We start from the raw sequence: 12261 nt of genomic DNA, 5'->3' as shown, positions 1-12261 counted from the left end.
ACTTGTAGGTCTGCTATTTTTGAAAAATCGTGAAAATGTGCCTCAAATCTTTGAATATTACAGAGTGAACATTTAAACTCTTTGCTTCTGATATTTTCAGATGGGGGTCAGCAGCCAAATGCAGATATTTTTTGGGGTCCTTGACATGAAGTATTGAGAACCACTGATATAGAAACACGAGGGTTTTTTTTTTAAAGAAAATGTTTAAAAGGCCTAAGTGGGTTAAACATACCTAATCTATTTACATTGTATTCTCTATATTCAACATGGAGTTATATTGACTTAGTGGCAGACCTATCTATCACTGATTCAGCATGGATAAGCAAGTTGTTCCGCGGCGTCAGACATGATGGAGCTAGACAGCTGCCATGTCCTCTGGGAGAGAGAGAGGTGACAGCCACACTGTTTGTCTGACAGTTGGTCTATAGAGGATCCATTTACTATTTACTATTTGCAATTATGCATTTAGCAGGTGCTCTTTAACCTGACGCTGCCAGATCCAAAAAGCTTGCTACACAAATTTGTTTCACAGCTTATTTGGATCTGGGATCGCGGAAGCAAATTCGATGACGGGGCTGTTCCTTTTTTTCAAGATACATGGTAGATGATTGGATGGGAGCGTCTGTCTATCACCGTGTGGGCGTGCAAACACAACCAATCATATCGACGTGTCTATATACCGTCACATCCGCATCCCGCCTTTAGCTCACGCTGATTGGTTCGGTGCGAAGCAGATCTGACTCAGGGCTCAACTCCGTCAGAGATCCCAGATGAGTGTTGTGTTGGGGAATATGTTTCCGCAATACCGCCCTCATCTGGCAGCGTCAGGTTAGGTGCTCTTATCCAGAGTGACTGTCTGATACCGTGAGTGTGAGATCTGAATAAGCAGAGTAAGCATGAGCAGCGGTGGCTGAACGGTTTGCGGAGCGGTCTTGATATCGGAAGGTCGCTAGTTCGTATCCCCGGACCGGCACGTTAAAATTACCACCGTTTAAGTGCCCTTGAGCAAGGCATTGAACCCCTACCATGAAATGTTCTATGAGCAGGGCCTGGCTGTAAACAAGTTCTTGAGCTTAGTCCAGTTACCCTGGGTAAACATAGTACCTTTCCTTTCAACTCTTTAGTCAATCTGTGACTATCACCAATTGTCACATGAATAGAACGCAGAGAGAACCATTTACAATTCACAATTTAGGCATTCAGCAGACGCTCTTAATCCAGAGTGATATTGTCATGAAGTCTGTTTATGTTGACACTCCCACTCTAGCCTTTTTTTCTCAGCAGAAAAAAAGCTCTACGCACAACGTAGTGTTTTCTTCTTCATAACCAGTAGGACGCCTAAGGGCAAGACCCCAGCACGCCACGCATCCGCCTCGTTGGCGGCAGACTGCTGGGCGAGCGCTGGCACTTTGGCATGGGGTGAAGGATGGATGGATGGATGCATGGATAGCTATAATTACTTTGATTTGCTTAATATGGACCATCCTGCAAAGCAGACTTATTTTCCTGCACTATAACTTTGTTTTATTGAATGTACTTGTCTCTCTTTATTGTACAATAAAAGTGGAGAGGAGAAGAGAAGAGAGGTGGGGGAGAGGAGAGGAGAGGAGAGGAGAGGAGAGGAGAGCAGAGCAGAGAGAGGTGGGTGGAGAGGAGAGGAGAGGAGAGGAGAGGAGAGGAGAGAAGAAAAGAAAAGAAAAGAGGAGAGGTGGGGGGAGGAAGTGTGCCTCTTTTGATATCAAGAGGTGGCCGCAGTCATGGCTGCAGTATAGTTTCACATGCACACACATACACGCACGTACACACGCACAGACACACATGCACACACACACATACACACGCACGCACACACACGCATTGACGCGTGGATGCACAAACCTAATGCAGTATCTGCAACCACCTCCAACTTTGCTTGCACCCCCCCTCTCTCTCTCTCTCTCTCTCTCTCTCTCTCTCCACTGCAGATAGATTGTCAGTGTGTTATCATGTGGAACAGCCAGTGGGTTCCACTATACTCCAACACCTGCAGTATAGATCATAGTACTATAGACTAACCCCATCATTTCTGTTCTGTTGCAATAACGTCCAGATCCTGGACATCCTGTCCAGTGAATGGAGAAGTTGAACCATACAGTATTCATGGAACATTATGCCTAAAAAAGACTATTATACAAACAGCCAGTGTTCATTTTGATGTATAGTTGATTGCATGGTCTTTTCTTGAGGGACGATGATGTCCAGCTTTTGGTGTATGCATTTAATCACATTGACGATGAATGGACAATTTTGAGTGTTTGTGTAAACACAAACATTGCTTAACACAAAGGTGAGGACGCAAATTCTGATTGGCCGGAATGAGATGATGTATGATGATAAAAGCGCCCCTCACTTCACACGAGTGTGATGTTTGGGTAGGCCTATATTATTTCCCTATGTCCTATGTCTTTTTTCCAATACAAATATCCTAGAAAACGGGGTTGTCACGGGGCAATGTATTAAACTGGTGTATTGAAAACTGTTCACTGATTGTTTGCTAATTGTCTCTCCTGCACGGCTGGTGGCATTTCTCTTGATTTAGGAAGGGACCAAGTGCTATGCAGGGGAAGGGTGTTTCCTATGCTTTGAGTTTAATTGTCCAATTTCCAACCCAAGTTATACTTGTAATAATTGTAATGCATCTTTATGAATGCTTAGATTACTTTTATGCAAGGGGTTATTATGGCAGTATTTATTTATAAGTATTTATTGAGAAGAAAGGTTGCTAATTGATTCTGTGTCCTGTGGTAGGATCCACCCCTATTTAAGGGAGGCTGCAGGGACAGACTAGTCATTTGGTTGTGGGCTTTAACATGGGTGACAGTCCTGAGGGAGAGCTACAGGGCCTGGTGTGACCAAGGTTTAACCTTTTACCCTGAGGGAGAGCTACAGGGCCTGGTGTGACCAAGGTTTAACCTGTTACCCTGAGGGAGAGCTACAGGGCCTTGTGTGACCAAGGTTTAACCTGTTACCCTGAGGGAGAGCTACAGGGCCTGGTGTGACCAAGGTTTAACCTGTTACCCTGAGGGAGAGCTACAGGGCCTGGTGTGACCAAGGTTTAACCCGTTACCCTGAGGGAGAGCTACAGGGCCTTGTGTGACCAAGGTTTAACCTGTTACCCTGAGAGGGAGAGCTACAGGGCCTTGTGTGACCAAGGTTTAACCTGTTACCCTGAGGGAGAGCTACAGGGCCTTGTGTGACCAAGGTTTAACCTGTTACCCTGAGGGAGAGCTACAGGGCCTTGTGTGACCAAGGTTTAACCTGTTACCCTGAGGGAGAGCTACAGGGCCTTGTGTGACCAAGGTTTAACCTGTTACCCTGAGGGAGAGCTACAGGGCCTTGTGTGACCAAGGTTTAACCTTTTACCCTGAGGGAGAGCTACAGGGCCTGGTGTGACCAAGGTTTAACCTGTTACCCTGAGGGAGAGCTACAGGGCCTTGTGTGACCAAGGTTTAACCTGTTACCCTGAGGGAGAGCTACAGGGCCTGGTGTGACCAAGGTTTAACCTGTTACCCTGAGGGAGAGCTACAGGGCCTTGTGTGACCAAGGTTTAACCTTTTACCCTGAGGGAGAGCTACAGGGCCTGGTGTGACCAAGGTTTAACCTGTTACCCTGAGGGAGAGCTACAGGGCCTTGTGTGACCAAGGTTTAACCTGTTACCCTGAGGGAGAGCTACAGGGCCTTGTGTGACCAAGGTTTAACCTGTTACCCTGAGGGAGAGCTACAGGGCCTTGTGTGACCAAGCATGCAGCAAATAGATCTTAATTGTGAGGTGCGGATGTTGGATACAGTGGATGGTGCATGGGTCGATACTACATGCTTAATTGGACGGCTGATAGATAATTGTCTTCAAGATCTCATTAACAAAAACTGAATTAATGAGAGAGAAGGAGGGGAAAGGAGGAGAGAGTGTCAAGACAGAGATCGAGAGAGACAGAGAGAGAGAGAGAGACTTGATTGAGATCAATGATCTTTCTCAGTATAAAAGCATTCTGTTCATTGACTAATTAATTGGATGGTTAATTGGATAACGACTCTTATTCTGATGTTCTCTGTTTGACCTGGAAAATACATGTACAGTAAGATCTGTTTACTAAAGAAAGATCTGCAGAGACAGGGGTATATAGAACAAATACTCTAATATAGCTGTGTGTGTGTGTGTGTGTGTGTGTGTGTGTGTGTGTGTGTGTGTGTGTGTGTGTGTGGGGGGGGGGGTCCGCAGATGGTTAGCCTAATGTATAGTAGGCCTATTAGTCAGTGCAACATAAGTGTACACAGCAGGTGTCTGGCACATTCCTAAAGTTACAAATGAATGACTTTTAAGACCAATATACGTATTGGCGAAATTGTCAAATACTGTGAAAAACAACGATTCTACAAGCCTTGCAGATCTCTGTACGTGTAATCGAGTCAAACTATAAATGTAATGCCTCACTCCTACAATTCCAAAGTTATCTTGTCAGGGTGGGGTATATAGGCTACTTCAAAGAATTATTAGAATTATTATTTTGGGCAGTCCAGAGAACCACTCAACCCCCCAAGAGACAAAGAAGACAAGAGAAATGTAAGAGTTGAGGCATTATTTTCAGTTCCACAGAAATGGAAAAGAAATACATGTGGCTGTCCTGCTGTTGCCCGCAGAGAGCCAGAGGACAGGGAACTTGTGACCCCTACTGTCTGGCCTGGGAACTGCGCCCTGTGCATCGCCCTGTCCAGGCTGACATTGTTGTTGTTTTTTGCACAAAATAACAACTGGACCTCTTTGGTGGGGACATAACAACTACAAAGAAAGGTAAGAAAGCCTTCTAGTATGGTATTCTCCTTTAAAACGACTCAGGGGTACCAATGTGGGCAATTTTAATGTAGTTTGCAGGTCATCCCATGTATTAGGGCCACAGAAGCTAAATGTTCAGAGTTAACTTTTGGTACCTTGAATTTGGGGAAATTACTTGATCTGGTGTGGTATAGGGTTCAGAGTCCCATTTCAGAAATGATGAGACGTATTTAGGACAATCTCCAAGCATGGCTTTATACAAGAACAGGTGTCAATTAATACAGTTGAACTTGTAGATCTGCAGGCAAAAAAATTGGGATGCTCATGGGAAATAAGGCTGGGTGTGTCATAACCAAATCATCGCTACATCGTTGTTGCCCTGCAGGGTTATCCAACCAAGGGCAATGTTTGCGTAATGACTGTTCGGGTGATTACATATAGATTTCCATGGAATGACCATCAAAAGAAATACTATGTGCAGCTGTACAACAAGCAATACAGTGGAAGGAGATGGAAGCATAGGGAAGGGAATGGTTAGAGTTTGTAGAGTGCAGAGTATATTATTATACATCATGTGAAGGATGCTGTGCTGCATCATGTCGCCTGTCAGGAAGACAGTGACTCTCTGAAGAAGAGACGTATACTTCACTTCACCACAGCACCCAACTCAGAGATCTGAGACACTCTGCTGGCATCACAAAACGTGAGATCACTTTGACCTGTAACCGCTCATTGTTCCTTAGAATATATCTGCTATTTTGAATATATGACATATGACATGAAGAGAAGGGCTTTTAGGATTATTCTCATCAGCTTGGTAGTAATGGTAGCGACTATGATGAGCTATACTCCCTATATTCTTTACCTGATCCCGGCGACTCACAAACTCTTCAGCCCAGTTGCTGTGTTTATCACATATACAGTAGTCAAGCTGTCAGGGTTTAATTGTTCATCCTTTGCTCTACATCCACAAAGCTGGGAAAATGCCATGCTTCAATTAAGGGGCCTCTGAAAGCAAGAAAGATCTCTTACCACTACCAGACCTATGTGTAATATTACACCCATGACCGAGCTCCGCACCACAGGCGACCGGGCATTCTGCTCCACTGCCCCACGTCTGTGGAATACCCCCCCGTCCCCGACCATTTCACAGCCCCACAGTCCGTCTACACAAGCTAAATTTATTTTATTTTATTTTATTATATATTTCTTATCCCACGATTTTGTAACCCAATTTTCACCCCTGTGTCAATTATCTAATGTGATCCTGGGCTCTACATACCCTCCACCAACCTAGTCCCCATATATGGGGGACAAGGGGAGAGCAACGGACTTGAACTCCTTTTCTCTCTCGCCTTTAATGTTGCCTGATCTAGATAGATACGCATTTGTTTTTTTCTTCTAATGGTTATGTATTCTTCTGCTATTCTAGTACTTTCTCGGTGTAATTCTTTTATCATGTGCTTATGCTATATTCTTATACTTTTTTTTAAAATATTTTGTCTACTGTGAAGCACTTTGGTCAATTTCGGTTGTGCTATATAAATAAAGGTTGATTGATTGATTGATTGATTGATTGATGATACAAAGAAATGGGACCACATTCCAGGACTTATTCCTTGCATAAAAACAATACAAAGCACCGTTCTCTTAGGTTTTAGTTTATAACCTATTTTAACTTTAAAACTAGGTTTCTTTTATTTGTCCTGTAAAGTGACATTGAGTACCTAGAAAAATTGCTATATATATCGGATGTATTCTTTTTTTTATTATTATTATTATTATTACAAATACAAACAAGTATGTTAAATGAACACTTTTCATAACAAATGACATCACATATCAGAACACAACAACATAAAAACAAACAATACCTTACACTGGGGAACCTTTTCCATCAGTCCAACTTGTCCACTGTTTTTAAGAGCTCTTAATTCACATTAAACTCAGGTTGGTTGCAGTGTCCAGGCTGGTCCACTGGGTGGCACCAAATGTATGTGAAAGTTCCCTTACCTGTCAGAGTTCTGAATTTATATACCACACTTTTCCTGGGCTGTGTGTGCTCCAGTTCCTGTTGATTTCATTGGATATCATTGGTCATCTGACCAGTTTCATTGGCTTTCATTGGATCAAATCGACAGGAACTGGAGCACACACAGCCCAAGAAAAGTGTGGATACAGGACAGGAGATAACCTAACCTTAAAACCTTTGATGCTTCAAACATGTTTGACAACGGTAAGTATAGAAATAATCAGATTTGTCATCAGTGCCCCAGATCCTGCACTATGAATATTAGATCTGCTTTGAATCAAATCCAAGGTATTCATGGTTGCTTTTGGCATGCTTTGCTTTAATTCAGAGGGGTTTGAAGTTACCTTCCCCTTATGTAGGCATAACTCCAATGCAAATATTGGTGAGATATCTTCAAAATTGCGTGTGTGTGTCTGTGGTAATCTTGCAAACCACTAAATCCATCCTCAAATGTCTTTTGCTGCCAGTAGGCAGAATGCAAATATATTCAAGGAAGTCATTCCCTGATTTATTTTTTATTTATTTTTTAATCCGTCAACAACTTTTTTACACGGACAAATATGTGTCCTTGGCCAGACCCTTGGTGGTAAATGTTAGATTTTGTTCTCACTATATATGTTCTTATTTTGAACACAAGAGCCAACTAGAAATGCATTCTGTCGAGGTGCCCATATATGGAGATCCCTGGTTCATCTCTGATGTCACGTGAGCATATGGCTGGTTTATGGCCAAATATGGGCATCAAAGCCCACTGACATCACGCAGCAGTATAAAGGACGGGCCCGGTCGTCTACACCGCAGCATCGGAGACGGGCAACACACGCGTCTCCTCGACAACAACAACCACCACAACATCACAATGACGGCCGCAGAACACGTCTGTTACACTCTCATCAACGCTCCGAGCGACTCCTCCGACTGCCCGTCCGAGGCCAGCCTCAAGGCCGTCCTGGAGAGAGGCGAGCTCAAAGCCAAGACGGAGGCCCTGAAGAAGGCCATCGTCCGCATGCTGAGCGGCGAGAAGCTCCCGGGGCTGCTCATGGCTGTGATCCGCTTCGTGCTGCCCCTGCAGGACCACGGCATCAAGAAGCTGCTGCTGCTCTTCTGGGAGGTGGCGCCGCGGACCGGGCCGGACGGCGAGCCGCTCCAGGAGATGATCCTGGTGTGCGACGCGTACCGCAAGGACCTGCAGCACCCCAACCCCTTCGTGCGCGGCTCGGCGCTGCGCTTCCTGAGCAAGCTGCGGGAGCCCGAGCTCCTGGAGCCCCTGGTGCCGGCCGTCCGCGCCTGCCTGGAGCACCCGCACAGCTACGTCCGCCGCAACGCCGTCCTGGCCGTGGACGCCATCAGCCGGCGCCAGGAGCACCTCATCCCGGACGCCCGGGAGCTCGTCCGCGACTTCCTCGTGAACGAGAAGGACGCCGGCTGCAAGAGGAACGCGTTCGTGATGCTGATCCGCGCCGACCCGCGCCGCGCCACGGACTACCTGAGCACGGTCGTGGACCAGGTGCCGGCGTTCGCCGACGTCCTCCAGCTGGCGGCGGTGGAGCTGATCCACAAGGTGTGCCACGCCGAGCCGTCGCAGCGCGCCCGCTTCATCCGCTGCGTCTACGGCCTGCTGACGTCGTCCAGCCCGGCCGTCCGCTACGAGGCCGCCGGGACGCTGGTGGCGCTGTCGGGCGCGCCCACGGCCGTCAGGGCCGCCGCCCAGTGCTACGTCGACCTGGTCGTCAAGGAGAGCGACAACAACGTCAAGCTGATCGTCCTGGACCGCCTGGCCGCGCTGCGGGAGCGGCCCGCTCAGGAGCGCGTGCTCCAGGACCTGGTGATGGACATCCTGCGCGTGCTGAGCACCTCCTCCGACCTGGAGGTGAGGAAGAAGACGCTGCGGCTGGCCCTGGACCTCGTCTCGTCCCGCAACGCGGAGGAGCTGGTGAGCGTTCTGACGAAGGAGGTCGCCAAGACCAGGCGCCGCGCCGCGGAGCACGCCGCGGAGGACGCCGCGGACGAGTACCGGCGGCTGCTGGTGCGCACGCTGCACTCCTGCGCCGTGCGCTTCCCGGACACGGCCGCCCTCGTCCTGCCCGTGCTGATGGCGCTGCTGGGCGACGCCCACGACGAGGCGGCCGCGGCGGACGTGCTGGAGTTCGTGCGCGAGGCGGCGCAGCGGCTGGACCACCTGAGGCCGCTGGTCGTCAGGACCATGCTGGAGGTCTTCCACGGCATCAGAAGCGCAAAGACCTACCGGGGAGCGCTGTGGATCCTGGGGGAGTACTGCAGCACGGCGGAGGACATCCAACGTGCGATGGGAGAAGTGTCCCGGTCGCTGGGAGAGATCCCCGCGGTCGACGGCGCCACGAAGGAGGAAGAGGCTGGAGGAGGAGGAGGAGGGGCGGCGAGCACGGCTCAGAGGCTGTTGACGGAGATGGGCACGTACGCCACGCAGAGTGCCCTCTGCTCCTCCTCGCCGCCTTCCAGGGAACGGGACACGCCTCCTCCTCCGCTCAGAGCGTTCCTATTGGACGGTGACTTCTACGTGGCCGCGGCGCTGGCCACCATGCTGACCAAAGTGGCGCTGCGTTACGTCGCCGTCGTGCCGGACCGGAAGACGCGGAACTCGTTGGTGGCGGAGGCCATGCTGGTCATGGCCGCCGTGCTGCGCCTGGGCAGGTCGGCCGCGCCCCGGAGGCCCATCACGGAGGACGACGCCGAGCGCATCTCACTGTGCCTCCGCGTGCTGTCCGAGGGCTCGCCGCTCATGACGCGCATCTTCAACACGGAGTGCCGCGAGTCCCTGTCGCGCACGCTCAGCGCCCGACTGGAGGAGGAGAAGAGGCTGTCGTCGCCGGCCAAGGAGTCCGAGAAGGGGGCGGTGCCGGTCGACGAGACGATCCGCTTCGCGCAGCTGACCGCCAAGGACGGCGACGCGGCCCGCGCGGAGGAGGACCCGTTCCAGACGGCTCTGTCGGTGGCCGTGGGCGGCGGCCACGACGCCGCCGCCGGCCGGACGCCCCACGCCTCCTCCAACCCGCTCAGCACGGTGACCCAGCTGACGGGCTTCTCGGACCCCGTGTACGCCGAGGCCTACGTGCGCGCGGAGCGCTACGACGTGGTGCTGGACGTGCTGCTGGTCAACCGGACCAGCGACACCCTGCAGAACGTGACCCTGGAGCTGGCCGCCTCCGCCGACCTGAAGCTGGTGGAGGCGCCCGCGCCGCTGACCCTCGGCCCGCACGGCTTCGCCGAGGTCAAGGCGGGCCTGAAGGTCGTGGCCACCGAGAGCGGCCGCGTCGTCTTCGGCAACGTGGTCTACGATGTGGCGGGGGACGGCGGCGGCGGCGGCGATAGGAAGTGCATCGTGCTGAGCGAGGTGCGCGTCGACGTCACGGACCACGTCCTGCCCGGCGCCTCCGTCACGGACGGCCAGTTCCGACGCATGTGGGCGGAGTTTGCGTGGGAGAACAAGGTGGCGGTGGACACGGAGCTCACGGACATGAAGGAGTACCTGGGCCGCGTGCTGGCCGTCAGCAACATGCGCTGCCTGACGCCGCCCGACGGGGCGCCCGCGTGCGGCTTCATGGCGGCCAACCTGTACAAGCGCTCCGTCTTCGGAGAGGACGTCCTGGCCAACGTCAGCATCGAGAAGCCCCTCCGCCAGCACCCGGGGACGGGGCCCGAGGCTCCCGTCAGGGGCCACATTCGCATCCGAGCCAAGAACAAGGCCATGGCCCTGAGTCTGGGTGACAAGATCAGCTTTTCCCAGAAGAAGGTGGCGGTTTGAATGCTTCCCCCAAAACGGCATGAAGAGAAACACTGGCCAGGCGTTCCTCTGCTTCTTCTGACAAGACTGAGGACAACCACACACTATTATTGTCATTGTTGATTTCAGATTTTATTGAAAGCATGATTTTCAAGAGGGACCTGTAAAACACAGATACTGTACATACACACAGACAGCTTGCTCACCCTCTCCCAATCCAGGTTCTCCATACATCTGGCCAGTTTGTCTGTGCTTTGCTCTCCTGCGTCTTTGTTGAGTATACGTCCACATGTGTTAGTGTATATGGGGACTGTGTTGGTTCCCACAGCACCAACCTGCTGCCTGGCAGCTCTTGGTGTTTTTGGCAGTGTCCTGCTATATAGTCTCATTCTCCTGGCTGCTATTTTCCTCACTCACCCTTGACATTCCATCATACAGATTCTTGTTGGTAACATTTGTACTCTTGCTAAGTTGCTATAGGTCTACTAAGTACAAATGTTACCAACAAAAATGGGTGCTACACCAGAATGTTGCATACAGTAGACTCTACTGTATGCAACATTCTGGTGTAGCACCCATTTAGAGACTTATGCACAGGGTTGGCTTCAGGGTCCAGCATTCACTGCAAGGAGAACAGACTCTACAGAAGCTGAGTTTTATTTGACGGGGGAGGTTGGAGTTTCTATACACACTGGTCATGCATTGCATTCAGGGCCCTCCATGCAAGTGCCTTCCATCATTTACTGAGGAGCTTAGGGATATTTCCCGCTAATTTGTCTAAAAGCGCCACGTTTTGCATCGATGTAGCCCAGGGCATGCTCTAATGATTTAGCTAGGGCGCCTGAGCAAAGTCTGCCAAATCCATATGCCCACCCTTAACAACCTATATAAGGCAACATTTTCTAAATGTCATTATGCTTTAAGTAACATGTGATGTGTCAAACTGTGGGGCTGTCATGATTCTGAATTCATTCCAAGCATTAGTTTTCCATTGAAAACACTCCTTGGGCTAAAGACGTCCATAGCCGTCATCACAAGTGTGATGAGGTCGTCACATTTGGGCCAGTAGCTATGGTCGAATTTAGTGTTTTCCGTGCAAAACTAATGCTTGGAATGGATTCAGAATCATGAAAACCCCCTAGTTTGACACGTCACATGATACTTAAAACATAATAAAATGCTGAAAATGTTAACCTTACTGTATATAGGTTGTTAATGGTGGCCATATGGATTTGGCCTTGGCTAAATCTATTAGAGCATGCCCTGGACTACATATGTTCAAAATGTGGTGCTTTTAGACGAATTAGCGCAAAATCACACTTATCTCTCTAAATACATACATAAATAATCCACCCACTGCCAGCAATTTTTCGTTTATCCTTAAAGATGGAGTGCCACAATTTTTGTATTTTTCCAGTTTTTCATGTGTCTATGAGGTGACAGTACTTAATTAGACAGACTGGAGTTGTTTGTATGTGTAATTGTGTATTGACTTTGTATTTAGGGTTTCTTCCTGGGGGCGTGGCTGGGGGCGGGACTTTGAGCACACACTTTAACAAATACTGTACACTTTTTGGAAAAAGTTCTTCCCCCTTATATTGTAATAATACCTGATGATCATGTTTTAGGGTGGAAAAAAATGGTGGCACTCCATCTTTA

General features: G+C 49.5%; 1 protein-coding gene across 1 annotated transcript; it reads left to right on the top strand.

Annotated features, from left to right (window-relative positions):
• Positions 1–7701: 7701 nt before the first annotated feature.
• Positions 7702–10623, top strand: LOC308317976 (coatomer subunit beta-like; the record flags this gene model as incomplete). Its single annotated transcript, XM_080767323.1, has 1 exon — positions 7702–10623. The coding sequence occupies one exon, from the start codon at positions 7702–7704 to the stop codon at positions 10621–10623; it is 2922 nt and encodes a 973-aa protein (XP_080623449.1).
• Between the last annotated feature and the right edge of the window lie 1638 nt (positions 10624–12261).

The sequence above is a fragment of the Protomyctophum bolini genome (assembly GCF_963924005.1).
Source record: "Protomyctophum bolini genome assembly, chromosome: 7".
NCBI lineage: Eukaryota > Metazoa > Chordata > Actinopteri > Myctophiformes > Myctophidae > Protomyctophum > Protomyctophum bolini.
Note: the sequence above shows the minus strand (reverse complement) of the source record. Positions and strands in the feature narration are given on the sequence as shown.